The sequence below is a fragment of the Numida meleagris genome, chromosome 2 (assembly GCF_002078875.1).
Source record: "Numida meleagris isolate 19003 breed g44 Domestic line chromosome 2, NumMel1.0, whole genome shotgun sequence".
NCBI classification, from domain to species: Eukaryota; Metazoa; Chordata; class Aves; order Galliformes; family Numididae; genus Numida; species Numida meleagris.
In genome coordinates this window covers 128,354,313-128,373,137 of record NC_034410.1, presented here as the reverse complement: position 1 = coordinate 128,373,137, position 18,825 = coordinate 128,354,313, and the positions used below count along the sequence as shown (strand labels likewise).

The 18,825-nt window shown below is 35.9% G+C and overlaps 1 protein-coding gene across 1 annotated transcript in view; it reads right to left on the bottom strand.

Moving 5' to 3' along the window:
* LOC110393513 (regulating synaptic membrane exocytosis protein 2-like) overlaps positions 1-18,825 on the bottom strand; it is a 285,663-nt gene that overhangs the window by 77,589 nt on the left and 189,249 nt on the right. Inside the window, exons 12-15 of the mRNA XM_021386412.1 lie at positions 18,291-18,421; positions 16,691-16,862; positions 15,967-16,120; positions 1,268-1,336 (exon numbers count right to left, since the gene is read on the bottom strand). Coding sequence (XP_021242087.1) covers positions 1,268-1,336; positions 15,967-16,120; positions 16,691-16,862; positions 18,291-18,421 — 526 coding nt within the window. The remainder of the gene's footprint in view (positions 1-1,267; positions 1,337-15,966; positions 16,121-16,690; positions 16,863-18,290; positions 18,422-18,825) is intronic.

Here is an 18,825-nt window from a genome sequence, read left to right as displayed (position 1 = left end):
GACTGGAAGTCCATAGGTTGCTTCGAAAGTAATGCCTTCTATTTAATTCCTCAGAAACTACAAAAGATACAAAGAACACAATAATTCTATCTAATAGAGCAAATTCTCAGCTACAAAACTCTACTTTTCAACATAGTCACCACCATCAGCAATGCATTTTCACCAGTGATGAGTAAGAGTCTTCATAACAACTTTTGTTTAAGACAGGACTGTGCAAACTCAACTAATTAGGTAGTTCATTAAGATTTGGATTTATGAATACTTGGCAGTGCCTCATCTTGCAACAGCCATGATTGCTTCTTCTACCTTCTTTTCCTTTCTCTATCTCCAGCCCACACTCTGGTACCATTGCTCTGACTCATGTTTCCTATACACCATCCTCAGCCTGCCATCAGCATACTTATACCTGATGTAAAAGTTGTACATATGCTATTAAATGGCATTTTAGCTGGAACACATTTTGACTGAGCAGCTGACCACTGCCCTACAGCTGCTGGACAGACCAGGCAGCGTATACTGCTCCATGTTCTCTAAGGTACATAAACCATTATGTAGGTACACTTAAGCTAAGTGTAGCTCCCAAAGGAGCCTGAACACAGACCAAGTGTGATAAAAAGCTCAGTAGAGCAGTAGGGCACTGAGCTGTGCAGTTAACTCTATACTGGTACCTGTACCCAGCAGTAATGGTTTAAAGGTGACATGGTTGCATCCTATTTTCATTTTCTGTTGTAGACAGAAGCAGGTTTTGGCTACAACTACAGTATAATTTCTCCTCCTACAAGTGGAGGAGATCTTTCACAGAATTACTTTTATCTCAAATACCCGTTAGACTCCCAGTTTGAATAGTTAATACAAACAGATTATCTGTTAAGACATCTCCTTTCCTGTCTTAAATGTTCAGGTTTCAGATCTGTGGTAGTGCTGTTTCTTCACCATTAAGTTTTCAAGGATACATAAAAACCCAATATCTATTAAAAAAAATCAACCTCATGTTTCCTAGCATTTAATATATTAAAAGAAAATTTATTTCTATTTTTATCATTTTTTAAAAGGAACACGGAAATGTGCACATTGATTTTTCCCTCTGTTGGTCATTTTTATGGTTAAACATGCATTAACCACAATACTTATTTTGTATATGTTAGAAAAACACACTCTTAGGTTCAATTTATTTTTCACCAGAAAATCATTACAAATTTCATAATAATAAATTATAAATAAGAAAGATTTTTACTGAACTCAGTAGAGTAAATTTAGAAAGCAATACCTGAAACCACACCAATTCCATCATCACAGTCATAATCAGAGACTTCACTGTCACTGATTCTTTTGGATCCTGTCAAAATAACAACAAAAACGTGTATCAGTTATCTTCCTGTAAACCAGAACTATCCTGAGCCAATAGTCTATAAATAAATAACAAGATTTCATACGAGATAATGAAGCATTAATATAAACATAAAGGAAATTATTGATGTTATATTATTGGAAATGTATTATAGTACCAACTATTCTCATCTAAATATTCAACGTAATATACAAAGAAATGGTGAAATACAGCTCTGTTATGTTGGTTTATAGAACACTTGCAGATACTTCATATGCGCATCTATTCGTTCCATGTCAAAACACGTACCACTCTGTTCATCTTCCAAATTTTCACATACAAAGCATCACCCCTTCCCAAAGTGTCTGAGTACCAGAAAAAATAAATGGTAATGATCATATAAAATGAATGCAGTATTTTGTTTGGGGTATTAGTATGCATTACCAGGGGAAAAGGCAGTTTTCACACATAAAGTGTGCTCTGAAAAACAAAATCTCTCTGTGACACTTTGGAGGATGTAAGCTATTACATGCTATATAGGACTGCACCTGTCAAAATAGATGGAGCTTAGTTGGCAAAAGCAGATTCCATGTCTACAATTGGCACTAAAATGTAGGTCGTGTAGGACAAATACATGTGTTAGTTCATTTAGCTTTGTTTTTCTTCTGTGGCAACTTTTGAACAGCATTTGACTGTTGCCATCAGGATGAAGCACTGTCATGTCAAAGTGGCAACGATGATTACTCATTTACTTGTTTTAGATGTGAGAATCCCTGTTCTGCACAATGGTGTGTCGGCTCCAATTCTCTAGACTTCTAAAAATAGGTAACTAGTAGGTAGGAGGTTTAATCTGATTGTTCAATTATGTGCAAGATTTTTTATCCCTGCTATAGGATTATTAATTCTGCAAAACAAATGGAAAAAAATCAAGGAAAAACTGAGAGTAAACCTAAGGGAGCCCAGGACAAAGCAGGATCAATGTTCTGCTTGGGTGACTGGCACAGAATGATGCCCAGCCTCCGCTCCCAACAGAAAACTCAGAGAATAAGTGCCAACAGCGGGTTGCAAAAAACACTTCTCAACTGAAAAAGTTATTACATGAGAAATTACTTGAACCATAAAAACTGCTGTTGTCTACCAGACTGTCTAACATGTACTGACCAGGGGCAGAGGAAGGTCCTTCCTTACTGTAACGAGTCTGCTGACAAGGTCTGCAGAGTTGTTTTCCCTACTGCACCTTTAAGTTTTCAGCAAGCAGTGGTCTTGGCACCTAAGACTTCTCCTAAGCTATCTTTACCCTAACAGTCACTAATAGACCCATCCTTCACAAATTGCTATTTCTATCTGAGTCAGAGCATTCTCTTGGTCTCTCTAATATGCTACATCATTATGTCCTACAGTTTAATTATACACTGCATGAAGTAGATTCCCTCTGCTTCATTCCCATTGCGCAGTGCCAGACAGTGCCCTCTGAGCTTTGGTGTGCTGTGGAACACAAATCAGCGTTCTGTATTCTCCACCTCACAGTCTTTTTGGAGGGTGCTAAGTACTGCTGTTAAATTCCTTTGCATATGCAAAACATCCCAAGTTTCTGATTGGTCCCGCTGCCTTTGTTTGTTTCTAGTTATTCTGCACCCTTATGAGAAGTCAGAAATGACCTGGGCAAGCAACATGTCGGCATATGAATTTATAAACTAGACTTCAGACTGTTTCTTTTTGGATAAAAATTATTCTGTTAAAAGTTATTCAGCTAGAAAATGGTGGGAGCATAACACTTGTTCTTTACTTCCTAAAAGTACTTCCTTCTTCTTTCAGTCATCACCTAATTCACCCCTATGAATGAATCTAAATAATTACAACTGAAGTTGATTTTACTTATATTTATAGAATCATAGAATCATAGAATTAGCTAGGTTGGAAAAGACCTACAAGATCACCTAGTCCAACCATCCACCTACCACCAATAACCCCACTAAACCATTTCTCTCAACGCTATATTTAAATGTTTCTTGAACACCTCCAGGGATGGTGACTCAACCACCTCCCTGGGCAGCCCATTCCAGCACCTGACCACTCTTTCAGAAAAGTAGTATTTCCTAATGTCCAGCCTAAATCTCCACTGGCGCAACTTGAAGCCATTCCCCCTCGTCCTGTCACTAGTTACAAGAGAGAAGAGGCCGACCCCCAGCTCACTACAACCTCCCTTCAGGTAGTTATAGAGAGCGATAAGGTCTCCCCTGAGCCTCCTCCTCTCCTGACTGAACAATCCCAGCTCCCTCAGCCGCTCCTCATGAGGCCTGTGCTCCAGACCCCTCACCAGCTTCGTCGCCCTCCTCTGAACACGCTCCAGGGCCTCAATGTCTTTCTTGCAGTGAGGGGCCCAAAACTGGACACAGTACTCGAGGTGGGGCCTCACCAGGGCTGAGTACAGAGGGACAATGACTTCCCTACTCCTACTGTAGGAGGATTTCTGATACAAGCCAGGATGCCATTGGCCTTCTTGGCCACCTGGGCACACTGCTGGCTCATGCTCAGCCAAGCATCCACTAATACCCCCAGGTCCATTTCCTCCACACAACTTTCCAGCCACTCTGCCCCAGGCCTGTAGCGTTGCCTGGGGTTGTTGTGGCCAAAGTGCAGGACCCGGCACTTGGTCTTGTTGAACCTCATCCCGTTGGCTTCAGCCCAGAGATCCAGCCTGTCCAGATCACTCTGTAGGGCCTCTCTACCCCCAGGCAGACTGACACTTCCTGCCAGCTTGGTGTCGTCTGTAAACTTACTGAGGGTGCTCCCAATGCCCTCATCCAGGTCATCAATAAAGATATTGAAGAGGACAGGCCCCAGCACCGACCCCCGGGTAACAATATACTTACAGCTGAATATATTCACTTCAGCATATTTTTAGAATATTACCTTCCATATTCTGGAGGAAAAATTTGCTTCTCTGAGGATGAAAATAGCCCACTGTTGTCACAGCAGGCTGAAGATTTCCACTGGGAAACAAAAATACAGGGGTCTCTCTTTCTGTTCCCTCAAGCCCTCATCCACCTTTTCCAGATTCTCCTAATACCTCAACTCTGAATCTCCTTCCAGGATCTAGAGACCCTCTTCTCTTTTTATATACAGACTTCTGTCTTCAATCCCACCACACAACTAAGCTGCAGGGAAAAGACAGGGCATGGGGAAGGTGAATGGGCCAGGATCAAGACCTGCCCTCAGGATGGGCACAGAGAAAGAAGAATGATGTTTCAGGGCTTTCTCCAGCTCCTACTCCTGCAAAAAGGCCTGTCTCTTTTAACAGCTTTAAATGGTGGTTTTAAATGTTGGTTAGAATTCATTTCATTAGAGATTTCTTACTTGGTTTTCTCTTGGGAAATCAATGTTTTCAGGAAGGACAGAGGAAGGAAAAAGTCTACTAAATATGTAATGCAAAGAATTACTGCCTACAATATGTAACTTCTATAAAGTAATCACACTGAACTTATTTACAATGTCTTCCATTAACTTCAGAAATTGAATAGATTAGAACATCCACAGGTCAAAATCCTTTATTGAACTGAGTATCCAAAACACAAGCATAATTGCTGGCAGCATAGTTCAAGACTTCTCAGAAATTTGGCAAGAGTAATTTCATCTGCAGTGCATTCTAGCTGGTGATATTGTTTTTAACCTACTGACAATGTAAATTTGAAGATGTAGACTGCAGTCTTTCCTTAACCATGTCTTTTCCAAATACCACTGAATTATCTAATTTGAACCACTGTCCATAAAACAGAGAAAGCACAGCTCATCATCTTTCTGGGAAGTGTGACAATGAAGCCTCTCATCAGCAAATAATTCCAAAGGAATATTGCTAATGAGACTGTTGTTTAGTATGTTCAATGCATATCTAATGTGTATATTAGAGTGTTTGACCAATATGTTGTAAAATATGGTACATATTTCAAGAGTAGTAAGATGAAATCCTTTCTAACAAATTCAAAATTCTGCAAAGAGTTCAAGCACGTAATACCTGGGACATTGGGTGCATCAATTAAGTGTGCTCATGCCAGCAGTTTGCATGTCTTTGATGTATTTTAAACAAGAAGAATGACATTAATTAAGCCTTACTGCCACTGTACTTGAATATAAGTTATTACTGAACTATTCTTAGAGATATTATTACCATTTTGTCTGATAACTGGATGTTAGCAGTTTGCAAATATTGATTTTTGAATGCTTTCCACCAGGACTAATGGTTATTACAGTTCCAAACTGAAGGTCAAAAAGGCCCCATACTGCATGATTAGCTAGTGTAAGCCACATCAAAAATGCTTTTATTCAGGATAACGCCAACACCAATGAAATCAAAAGAAATATTCTCACTGACTTTTGCCGTTTTTAATAGTCCCAAACTGTTAAAAAACCTGATTTCCAGGGACAAATCCTGCCTCGGGCTGAAGAAGAACCTCGCTATCAGAACTGGATAACCCTCAGCATCCTCCATCCCTCCTGCACCTACCATTGCTGCCCAGTCTGCCATCCCACCCAGCACCACTGCACATTGCAAGAGCATCTATACACCAGAGCTGGGTGTTAACATCACTTGCACTGTAGGTCTAGGGGAAAAAAAAAACACACCTAAGAAGCATTAGAGCCATTATTTCCACTCCCTATTTTAAAAAGTAATTTCTATTCAAATTTTTACTATTTCACGATTATTTTCCTATTTAAATTTTTACTTCCAATTAGGAAGAAAAAGAATTTAAAATACGGTAGTTTCTTAGTTTAAAGGCATTTCCATTTTCCATCTTCATGGCTAGCAATAATGTGAAGAAAGAAGAGCAGATTTTCATTCCCTTTTATGAATGATATACTTAATTTTTTGTTAAATCTTTGCAGTCTGCAGTCTTGGTGGCCATGGAAAGCTTTAACAACTTCTGAATAAAAATAATATGAAAAACACTTTAGAAAATTTTGGAGAATCTTCTTTAGTTTGACAGATTCACATTTCTCTTCGTAGCTACATTCTAAACAACTGGAACTCTTCCAAATTATGAATGAAAGAGTAATGCAATAGTAAATTCCTTCTTACGAGGCCATCTAAAGAAGCAGAGAGTTCCAGAAGATCTCCTGCCTTCTGCATGATACTTGATGCTGTGCTCTGTTCTCTTATCAACATACAGGGAAACAAAGCGACATACAACAACTTTTGTGGTTCACATATTGCCCACAGACGTTTATGGTATAAGTCTCAACATAAGAAGAGCAGCATGTGAGGTTCAAAACTCTATCAAAGTCTACCTGACCAACCAACACAGAACTGACATGGATAGGGGATGGAATGAGTAATAAGAATAAGGTGTCAGCTTAAGTACAGAAAGAATGTCAGATATTTTTGCTCAGGAATTCTTTTCATCTTGTGGAAAGAAAGGAAAGGGAAAGCAGACCAAGCTCCCAAGGAGGGGATCCTATCCATTACAACATAGGAACATTTCACAAGGTTTGGTGAACTCCTTGGGGGAACAAAGAGTACTGAAGCATGCTTATATGATCTGCTTCCCCGAAGCTCAAACAGGCCTTCACAACCACTTAGAGTAACTTAGTGCTACCACTGTTTTTTCTATATTCAAAGCTGACACATAAGCAACCCTAAAATCAGACTCACAACAACTGTCTTAAGAATTTACTCTCTCATTGTGCCCGAGGGTTCTTCATGTGAACTAATTTCTCATGCAGTCTCACTGTCTGCATGTCAATCTGTCACTTCTTCTTCCTGTGGTTTTTTAAGTTATTGGCCAATTTCATCTAAATTGTCAGACAGGTTTAAATACCAAATGTAATTAAGTTCCTACAGATCTATGAAAAGGGTTGCTGAAATAAAGAGAGATGTACAAATCAGAACCCATTCACAGAAAAGAAACAAAATCAGGGTAAAATTTCAGCACAAGTGGTGAAACCACGCTAGTCACAGCAAACATGTTCTGTTCCTATGTGAACATGTAAGACATGAGAGGGATCTGGGGAATTTCAAGAGAGAGTGGACTGCAAGAAACATGGGAGAATAAGGGTACATGTAATGGAAACTAGGCTTAATTAGAACTGCTCTGAAGAAACCGTTTGGGGTTTGTAGGGAACCTGCTTTAGCATTGGGGTTGGAGGCGATGATCTTCTGAAGTCCCTTCCAACCCCTGCAATTCTGTGATTCCATGATTCTGTGAATTCTTTTTCCTCTCTATGATAGTATTGGTTCTATTTTCTTAACATGTGTTTCATTTCTTAAACTTAACTGAAAGATAATTAAATGAGCCAATTCTCAAAGATTCCCATAATTAAAACCACAGCAACCACAAAAAGTCCCACATGAAAAGTGCTATGAAATTTAAGCTTGTAAAAACTTTACACTATGCATTTATTTATGTTTAATTAAAGGAAACTTCTCAGATATGCCAACTGGATTTGCAACTGGGAACTTAAAGCAATGCTAAACTGTAAATATATGTATCAATACCAATACTGATTTTGGTTGTACTTCACTTACCCCGTGCTTCTGTTCTAAAAATACTTACATTAGTTCTCAAACAACTATAATACAACAATGATCCTTTTAACAAAGCTTAAGCAAAATAGCATTTTCCTAGTACAGTTAATAATGCTCACTACAGTTTACCTATTGAAGCTCTACCTAAATTAAAGGCAGACAAAGCAAGTATAATGGTATAGTATTATTCCAATATCAATACTCAGATGTCATGAGTAGAGAAACAAAGCCAACAAAGGACCTATGGCTGAAAAGCAGACATGTAAAGCCAAGGAACATTTAAGCAATTTAGCATCTGCACAATAGGTAGCAAAAGCACAACAATAAAATATCAAATTAAATTTTGCATGTATGTGGAAGCAATAAGCATTTCTGGCATGCTGAAAGTTTACCTGAATTATATGAATATAAGCCTTTATCTGGAAAACAAATATTGAAATGAAGTAGTGTCAGGGAAAATTACATGAATCACTACATGTAACAGGGATAGTCAGAACCTTAAACTTCATTGTAACTGCTTCTGCAGACTGAAGAATTTGACACTTTAGGCCATATTTCAAAAGTAAAAAACTCAACCAGATTTAAGAAATTAAACCACAAAAACACCAATCACTTCTGGTTTGACATTTATATTTTGTAGTCATGGAGGACTGGAAGAGGTCAGTCATCTCCAATTCTGAAATACAGCTGCTTATTTACTGTAAGCAAGTGTTCCAACTTTTTAAGGGCAAAATGTATATTCAACTAATTATACAAGTTGTTACTCTTAAATGACTGTATGGTGCTGCTGGCACCTTAGCAGAAGTTATTAGCAGAACTTTCCTGAGATGTAGTTATGAATACTACTTTAAATTTCACAGACTCAGTAGTGATGTTAAAGTCAATCTTCTGTCTCCAGCTAGTCAATGATTTGATTTGGTAAAAATGTATATATATGAATACCTTCTCTACATGTTTTTGTCACCAGTGAATTTAAGACTCCTGATGTGAACACAATTAAATATTTGCAACATATGGGTAATGGTTTTCCTTACTTAAGTCTGGTTCTTTGAGTTATTTCTGCTCTCCGTACAATCATCAGTATTTCTAAACATGACAATACAAATAGTATGCAAAACAATGAACACTAATGAAAATGTGAAATATTGCTTTGCATTTGTAGATTTTTGTAAATGTGACTTCCATGAAGTAATAGGAAGAAGTCAGGATGTCAAAATGATATGACTATGCTCTGGCCACTAGCAAGACCTTATGAATGTTTTAACTATTTATAGGTGAACAGAAGTTTACAATTATCAATTAGCTACTGCAGTGATCACAGACACCATTTAAGTAAGTGTAGCAGACAACAGGATATGACATTGTTAGAAAAAAAAAGGGAAAATACCAATTTTTTGCCAACCAGTGCTGTTAGGACTTTACTAGATGACTAGGTTCCTTCTGGCAAGTTACAGGTTTTCTGACATCCAGCTACATACTGTTTTAATATGTATACATTATCATTAAATCATCTACTACCTGCAAATTTCAACTCTCTATCTTCAAATTGTATTTCTTGGTAAAAAATTATTCTTTGTTACCTAGCTCCAGAATTCCAATAAGCTATATAATTTCAAATAAAATAATCAGGATTTTCTGAGAATGATTTACAAACATTTAGATCTGAGCTTCAGTGGTTACATTTTTTCTAACATTTCCATTTGTTGGCACAAGTCTTTTCCAGTTATTAGTTGCATGAAAAACTGACTCATCTTCGGCTACAAAATTACAAAAAAGGGAGTATGGGAAAGTTTTTTAGTTTTCTCCAGCAAAGGACCAAGAATGTCATTAAAAATAAATCAATTAACACAGTTTAGAAATTATTTATATAACTAAAAAGGATGGATTTTCTGAATGCAACTTCTGGAAAGATCTAGAAAAGTGCAGAGTTTCTTTAGAAGGACAGGAATGTAAAAATACTGAGATTATAATGGAGTGAGGACTAGGGAAGCCACGTTTCTTTCTATATGGTTACAACGCAATTCATTTGAAGATTTCATCAGAACCTTTACAATTACATGATAGTTTATTATGTTTCAACAATTAAAAAAATGTACAGTAACTTTAGCCTGAAAAGAAAGCTACTGCATGGATCTCTATCTTTTAGAATCTTTTTAAATTTGACCCAACTATTTATTTATCCACTGCCTAGTAAGGTTACTTTACCCTATACATCAAGTTATTTCAACAGAAAACATCATTATTCTGTTATTACACGGCAAAAGAGTAGTTTAATGACATGATTTTATCAAGGAATCAGAGCAACAGAATTATAAGCAATATTCAAATTCCCATAAACTGCTGCAGAGTGTTGACAGGATTTGAAATATTTTTGTAGTTTAATTACAATTTAATAAAGTTTATTTTTAGTTTTTCAAAGATCAGATAATTAATTTCTCAAACAAGTTTATTTTGATAGTTTAAGGCCTTTTCAGACACCCCTGTATCATGTTAAATACCTTTTTATTAAAGTATTTAATAAACCATAGATGTACAGTAAATATAATAAGTAAATCATAGGTGTATTAACAAATATAATATTGGTGTGTGTGTGTATATATATATGTCCATATTCTATGAACAAAACATCAGTGCATGCAAACAAAGGTAACATGCCCAAGGCCTGTGCTTCATAAAAGAAAAAGAGAAAAATTAAGGAAAAAGCATGAAAGAGAAATATAAGTTTCATTGCTCTCTAGGGTAAACTTCTTATAAAATATTCACCATTCATAGTCTGTGTCACTGACCATAAAATGCTCCATATTATAATTTGAAAAAAAGAAATTGATGGATGTTTCCAGTAAGCACAACCTGCTTGCCTATTAGTAAAAAGCATTATTATGATTCCCTTAACTAAGTTTCAGTTACACTGATCTAAAATTATCATCCAGACTTATGATATTCACAATGTATTAAAAGGAAATTGCTGAGACAGCAGGATCCTGATTCTCCAGTCAAGTGAGACTCTGAGATCCAAATAACTCTATAGCTTTCATTGGAATACACAGCTTTGCAATGCAGAGGCTCAGACCTCAGTTACATCGTAATTAACTATTATTAAACATTCATGATTTTGGTACTACCAAGATTAGCTTTAAATGTTCTACAATATAGACATGAAATTTTAACATTTAGATAATGGAAGAGAGGACTTGAATTAACAGTTAAAGCACTCAACCCATCTTTGATTTGATGATACAGTCACTGAATGTTCAATAAAAAGCCTTGGCAACCAGCACTGACAAGCCCATCTAAAACAGTTTTTTTCATAAATGAATAAGCCATATGGTGAATAAGCACTTTGTGAATTTGGTCTATTGATTTGGTGTTTCTAGTTGTATGTGATAACTTTTAGCATGTTAAAGTCTAATCAGAGAAACAAAACTTAGCAAATGATTCAGAATACTTTGCTTATGCACTATGATTATTTTTTTTATTCCTATCTGAATGAATACGTACAATTTAGAAAAGTAATGCTACATATGGCTTTTCAATTGCTATATGCATATTTCTTTTGTATTTTTCTTTTATAAATATACTCAATATTTGCACCCCCCAAAATAATTGGTACAATAATCACTCTCCCATCTTTTTGTTTAAATATGCCTTGTTTAACAGTTAAGAATGTCAGCAAATGAAGTTATTAATGATTTCAAACCTCAGAGTAATGAAAATCAAATCACTTTAAAACTTCACAGTTCCTATTAACAGCTATTTTGATTCTGACTGATTTTTCTGGTGTTCAGATCTTGATAAACTACCATTTGATTGACCATCTTGGACTTTCAGATGTTGATTTCCAAACACCGTGGTTTCTGAAACCTCTTAGACTATGTTTTCAGCAGTTTATTGCACATAGATTCACTCCTTTTCCGTGATGGAGGATGCTTAAAATACAAAACATTTTTTAAACAATACTGTGGATTCTCAGTGCATTTAGGGAAATGAAGCTGGTGAGAGGTCTGGAGCACAAGTCTTAGAGGAGTGGCTGAGTGTACTGGAGTTGTTCCGTCTGGAGAAGAGGAGGTACAGGGAAGACCTTATCACTCTCTACAACTGCCTGAAAGGAGGATTTGGCGAGGTGGGGGTCAGCCAGTTCTCCCATCTAACTAGTGATAGGACAAGAGGGAATAACCTCAAGTTGTGCCAGGGGAGGTTCCAGTTGGATATTAGGAATCATTTATTCTCAGGAGTGGTGAGGTATTGGAATAGGCTGCTCAGTGAGGTGGTGGAGTCACCGTCCCTGGAGGTGTTCAAGAGACATGTAGACGTGGCACTGAGGGACATGGTTAGTGGGAAATATTGGTGGTAGGTGGATTGGTTGGACTGGATGATCGTGGAGGTCTTTTCCAACCTTGGTGGAACCTATGATTCTCATGATAATTAAAAACTCTCTTTCCATTGCTGAGCATACCTGCTGTAACTAGAGACCTGAAACTGTCTGTTTTTACTGTTTTTCACATGTCTTCAATTCTTTTGGCATTTAGCTGTTATTGGCTCTGTCCGCCTACGCTCTGTGGTACATAGATCAATTCCTTCAGTTTGGCTTTAATGCTGCAAAATCTGAGTTAGAAATAGTGACAGTTATTGTTTTAATCTTAGGTAACTGGGAAACTTTTAAAATTCTTGAAGTAAAACAAAACAATGAAAGATGCTTCTTAAAAGAAATTCAGAGTTTAATATAGAACAACAATTAAAAAAATTGTTGTACTTCAAAACACACGATGGACCAGTATCCTTCACCAACTAAGCATTATCAGCCCACATTGCACAAATTTACTCATTATGTGGACATAACTTTAAAAGACTGAATAAGAATCTCTGATTCAGAAGCCAGTTTAAAAACTCAAAAATTCACTTCAGAAGTCTAACATGATAAATGAAATAATGATAATTTCATTAAGAAAAATCGTAAAATATACCGATTGGATAAAAGCCAGTCCATTTATGCAAATATGAAATATAATATCTGAAATACATATACATCACTAAATCAAATTTCCAAGTATTTTTTCAAAAGACAGTCTTAAGAAAAATGCATGGAAATGATCATTCATCAGTAGGAGGTTAATGGACTGTATGAACCACAGGACTGGGCAAGAGAACAGCTGGCTTCTATCACTCTGTAGCACAACACAATGCCCACTCAAAGATACTGAGAGATAAACAGAAGTAGAAACTAAGCTACTTTCTCTCTTTGAAAGCTGGTTCCTGGAAGACATTGCATATGGAGCTCTGTGAGAAGCTCACTCTGTGCTGCTATCTGTAAACATGGGAGTTCAGTCTTCAGGACTGACAGTTTGCTCGTCTTCAGAACCCAAAATTCAATGATACTAAAAAGAGAATGGCAGTTAAGTGGTAAGTGTAGGTGGTTCTTTTAAGCTAACTTCAGAGAATAACATTAAGATATTGTCTTCATACATATGCATTTGACAAAAAAGAAAGCTTAAATGTGCACATTAGTATTTATACAAATGACAACCTTGTAAATCAAAATATCTCGGTATTTCTCACACTGGCAATTTTGAGGGTTATACAGTCAAGTACTTCGTATTGTACTAACTGTATGTAAAAGGATAACAGGAATTAATAAAAGGTGGTGGGGTTGAACTGCTCTTGAAGCTGAAGACACCCTTTTCAGCCACACAAACTGAAATCAATTTACAGTGTAAGAGCAGAGTAAATGTTCTAAAAAGTACTTTGAAACGGATAGGTACACTTGCTAGACATGCCCTGTCTTCATTCTGGAGATCTTCTTTGCACACAGTCATTGTGCGCCACTGGAAAAAAATCTGGTAACATCTTCTGTTTCATCACATACAAGACTTGTTAATGAAGGATTTTAAAAGAGCTAAAAACAGACAAAATAGAGAAATCTTAAGTTTAGCTTAATGTTTTTGGTTTTTTTTCGGAGATTTTAAAAGAACAGTAGAAGAAACAAACTTCTATATGATGTTATTACTGCACTAAAGGTGTAAGTCATAAGATGTTCTGTCTGGCCTTCACCAGTCCCCTCTAGTTTAGGTTAGGTTTTTCTAGAGGACACCTGGTGCAACATCAGTTTCAGGCCTGGCCAACTGACACTGCACTGTTTACAGCCTTTTGCAATTGAGTTCTGGATACCTCCAATGCGATATTCCACTACCTCTCTCAACACTACACAGTGGACAGACATTTCAGAGGTGTGAAATAAATTTAAAAAAAAAATGTATTTTTTAACTGCTAGATGGATTTTACTATCATGCTCTCTCTGACCAGGTTCAAAATTTCCGTTTAGATTCCTTTCCAGTCCCAAACAAGAAGAGATTTTAATTCCAAAAGACATTCTTCTCTATATTTTTATGTAAAAGCATCTTTCCGAATTGTGAATGATATGTAATACACAAGGATCCAAGAAGCGAATATATTTCCAGGGCACTAGAGAAAATCCTTCCTTACAAAATCCGAGTCTCAGTGGGAAAGCACATATCATTAGGCATCATAGGAATTCTCCTTTGAATAGCTTATAATGCTTCTTTGGCTAAAGTCTGTAGAACACCATGAAGTGTCCAACTATTGCTCTGGGAACAATAAGCCTAAAATATCCTTCAATGAAAAGAAGGATTTCTACCTTAAACCTGAAGTTTTGGTAAGTCCTTCGCTTTCCTCCTCATTTCCAGACAGTCACAATTTTTAAGTTCAGCACAGTATTAAAACCTCATTGACTATCAAATTTTGTATCAATATAATTGAACAGATCTCTAATCAAGTTCCACTACAAATCTTTTCCAAAAAGCATTTACTACTTTATTCATTCTTCACGGCAGTTATTTATTGCACAGATGGGAATTATAATAAACAGAGGATTTGTATTCAAGATGGAATTTTTTTTGAAAATTAAACTTTCACAAATTTGAAATACAAATAGATACTGAAATGTCCAACTGGTCTGCAAGCATTCTCATATGGCAGACAACTTACTACAAGTGTTGCAAGATGGCAGAAAGTGCAGAGATAAATAAATTATAACAATTTTCATAAAGAACAGTTATAGTCCTTGAGAAGACTGAAGAGAAATGAATTGAAAAAGCACTCCTTATTTGTTAACTAGTATTTATTTCACTCTTTTGTGGATAGGTATAATCTTACAGATTGAAGGCTATGCACTTAAACTCTCAGTCAATGTAACTATCTCAGAACATTATGATATGGAGCATTTTAATTCTCACCATCTCGTGCACAGACACAAAAACTGCCAACTACTTTTAATACTTAGATGCCAGGAAATAACTAGAACAGGGTCCACACAGTGCACAGAAAATACACAAGCTTATTTGTGAGCCTACACAGGCATAAGCTTCTGTGAGTTTGTGTGCATTACTATAAACACACATACACACCCACACAAAATGACCAAATAAAATTCAAAGAACTCTTGGAAATAGTTTCCCCCTTTTTTTCCTACAAGAATTATCTGTAAGAATAATAAAAGACTTTTCACAGTGTCAGCTGACACTTTATATTGTTCATCACTGAGTGTAGTAAGCAGTTAAACTAGAGAAACAACAGCATTAAGGAAACAGATTTTCACCATACAATGTCTTACGTATTTATTTCTATTAGCATGCTGTAGATATTCTGTTTTCAGATATTCCATTTTGAGAATATCTACCGGTAGCATGAAACTACTGTGAATCAATTATACCAAATTCAACAAAATTGAATTACAGGAGACATTCCATCTGTGAATGTAACTACATAAAACTATTAAAACAAGGCAATAGGCCATGGCATTACTTTAGTAACATATCTTATACTCAGGTCACTTTATTTTTAGGAACACATTGTAGAAGACCAAGATAACTTGCTCAAGCTCATAATCTGAAACATGTAGTTTCATAAGAAAACAATGTTGTAGTGCACAGTGTTCAGTAAGACCATTTGTAACTTTTCAGACTCTCAAAATAATCACAAATGACCTGATTCATAACAGCTACAAATGAATACACAAATTCTGTCAGCTGCCCATCTACAACAATATAACATATTTTACATGTTAATCCAAATGAACTACGCACCATGGATAAAACTAACAACCTACTTTGCAACCTCCGTGTGGGACTCTCGCCATGGAGCTGTCTTCGTGGCAAATACGGTGAGGGATGGGGAAGTGGCAATGAAGAGACATCATGTGTTTGAAGTTTGTACCAGTGAGGTTCATCATCTAGTAATGCTGTCTCTAACTCAATAAGAATCTAAAATAGAAAAAAATGATTCAAAGTAGGAAAGCATTATATAACTGCATTTTAAAATAGGTATGTTCATAAATTTTATTCTACTATTCCTTTACTGTTAAGGACTTTGTCTTTTAAGTTAATGCATTTGCCTTTTAAAAGTTTTGTTAAAATCCTGCACTTTATAAAAGGCAGTTTCTGTGCCTTTATAATGCTAAATACATCAAAAATCTTTCAAATGACCTTTATTACTTTACAACAATCTTAACAGTATCCAAACAACTTACAGAGAGTTAGTCAGCAACATTCCAATATTCTGTTAAAATAAAACTATGTGTAATACAGATTTTATTAAACATTTATCAAACAAATTGAGAAACCGTGCACATCCTGTTACTAAAACAGAAAAAATACAGAAAGAAACTCACATCAGTACTATGTGTGAAGTACAACCCAATGAAATAAGGACAAATAAACAATTTCAAACATCTTTGCTTTGCTTAATTTAATTATTTTATTAAAAAATACTGTATCTTGAATATGAACATGTGGACTAATGTATTCCTGTAATAAGTACCAATAATTGTATACCTCTCCTAAAAATTCACTTTCTTCCTCCCGAACTCGTGCTTGGTCCCAAAGGGTAATTTCTAACATTCGTTCTCTAAACTCTCTCCGATGAACTGGAGAATAAATGAATGTCTGGTTCCACTTGGGTTCCAATGTTTTCTTTACTGTTTTTGTTCTTCTTTTATTTTTATCACTGCAAGAAACAATCAAATATAAACCGTAATAAATGTATCATGGAAGGCAGCAAATCTTAAACCAGCAGCACGCTGTGTAGTATCATGGAAATACTCTGACAGTGTATGTCAGAATATGTTCTTGATGCAACAAAGTTCAGCATATGTATTGGGAATAATTTGTAACTTGATGTTAAACTCAGAAGTTAGCTGATTTCACAGTTCACACACCAATTCCAATTTTAAGAAATTTCCTGAAAAAAAAAGAAATGGTTTTATATACTTGTTTTGAAAAGAGTAAACATGGATTTTTCATAAATATATATGTTTCTGTAGATAAGATTCCCATGAGTCACAGACCAGTAGTACTATGCATGTGCAGGCAACACTGGACACAGCAAAAAAACGGCATTTCAGATAAGCGAGCCAGCTAAGACACCAGAAGCCCTGGGAATAAGTTACATAAATTCTTGCAGCAACACTGGCAGGAACAGCGCTCTCAAAACAGCTTCCAAGACAATCCTCTGGGTCACCAGGTTGAAGGCAGATCTCCACCATAAGGCGAGCCTGACTTTTTGGAGCCTTGTGCAAGGCTACCATGGGAATCCTGGCTCAGGCTCAAGGGTGTTGTTGAGAGCAAAGTGTTTTCCAGAATATTTCTGCTTGAAAGAATTCATACTTTCTGACAAAAATGAGTTTCACTAGAAAACACCCACGCTCCTTCTACTGACAATATTGAGAAGAGTTCTCAGAATAATGTTTAATTTTAAACCTGCTGATTGCTGCATATGCAGCTGTGGTATTAAAATTAATGTGGATTTTTTAATATGGCAATGAAGTACTTTTTAATACAATAAAAATTTGTTTACCCTTGAAAACTGAAATAAGTTACACTGTACAAGCTTTTCCATTCAAATCTGCTTAATCAAAGAGAGTTCTGTATTTTCATCTAATTAAATGCTTGACTTATTTAAGCGTATTTTACCTCTAGCAACATTTTCTTCTCTTACACAAGAAATATATTTTGCTTACTTAGCTTTTACTTCTAAGGAAAATAAAATGAATTTTCCTGCCATATGACAACTTTCTGATTCTTATATACGTGATAGAAAGCTTGGAGTGATTTTTAAAAGTTCTGGACATTTCACATAAATAGAAAGAAGATGAAATAATTCTTGTAAAACACCAATTATTATAAAAAAATAAATCTATGGGTTTCAGATGCAAATTTTTTTCCTGCTTTCAATGAGAAAAATGAAACAGCTGGACTGATCAGTCTAGAAATCTATGAACTTACCTTTGCAGAATTTTCTTTGCTCTAGACAGGAATAACTGTCATGCTTTGCAAATAACAGTTCCTCATGCAATGTTGTATGTTTGTCTTTTCTATTCAGTATTTAACAAAATAGCCTTTTTGTTTAACAAACATCTCTTTCTGTTCACCTTACCTTCTGTCTGGAAGAAAGTAAATTTTAACATAAGGATTCCTTGGCCTCCCATCTTCCCTTGAAGGAAGATCCTTTGCTCCCAGTATTGTCACTATTAACTGATGACCAACCTTGTCATACCACAGTTTTATCTGTAATGAGAAAATATTAATTAGTGGACTCATTTCTAAAAAAAAGTATCGTATCAATTTTCAAATTAAATTTACATGTTTGCTTCTATATTGGTTACTTAAGCACAAAATACTGTCAACTAGTTTGTATTTTAGTAAAGCATAAAAATGTATTCATACTACAACAGCTTCAGAATGTACCTGGAGATACTCATTTTTAGAACCCTGTACAATGAATACGTTACTTCATATTAATTTTTTTTCTCATGATGCTAAGGTTAGGATTTTTGTTTCTTGGCAATGTAATGCATTACTTGGTAATGTAATGTATTACTTGCATTACTGATGTGTGGTACTCATATGTATACATTTCTAGGTATTTTATGCACAATGAATGAATGAATGCTTATGTCCTGTTGTGCTGG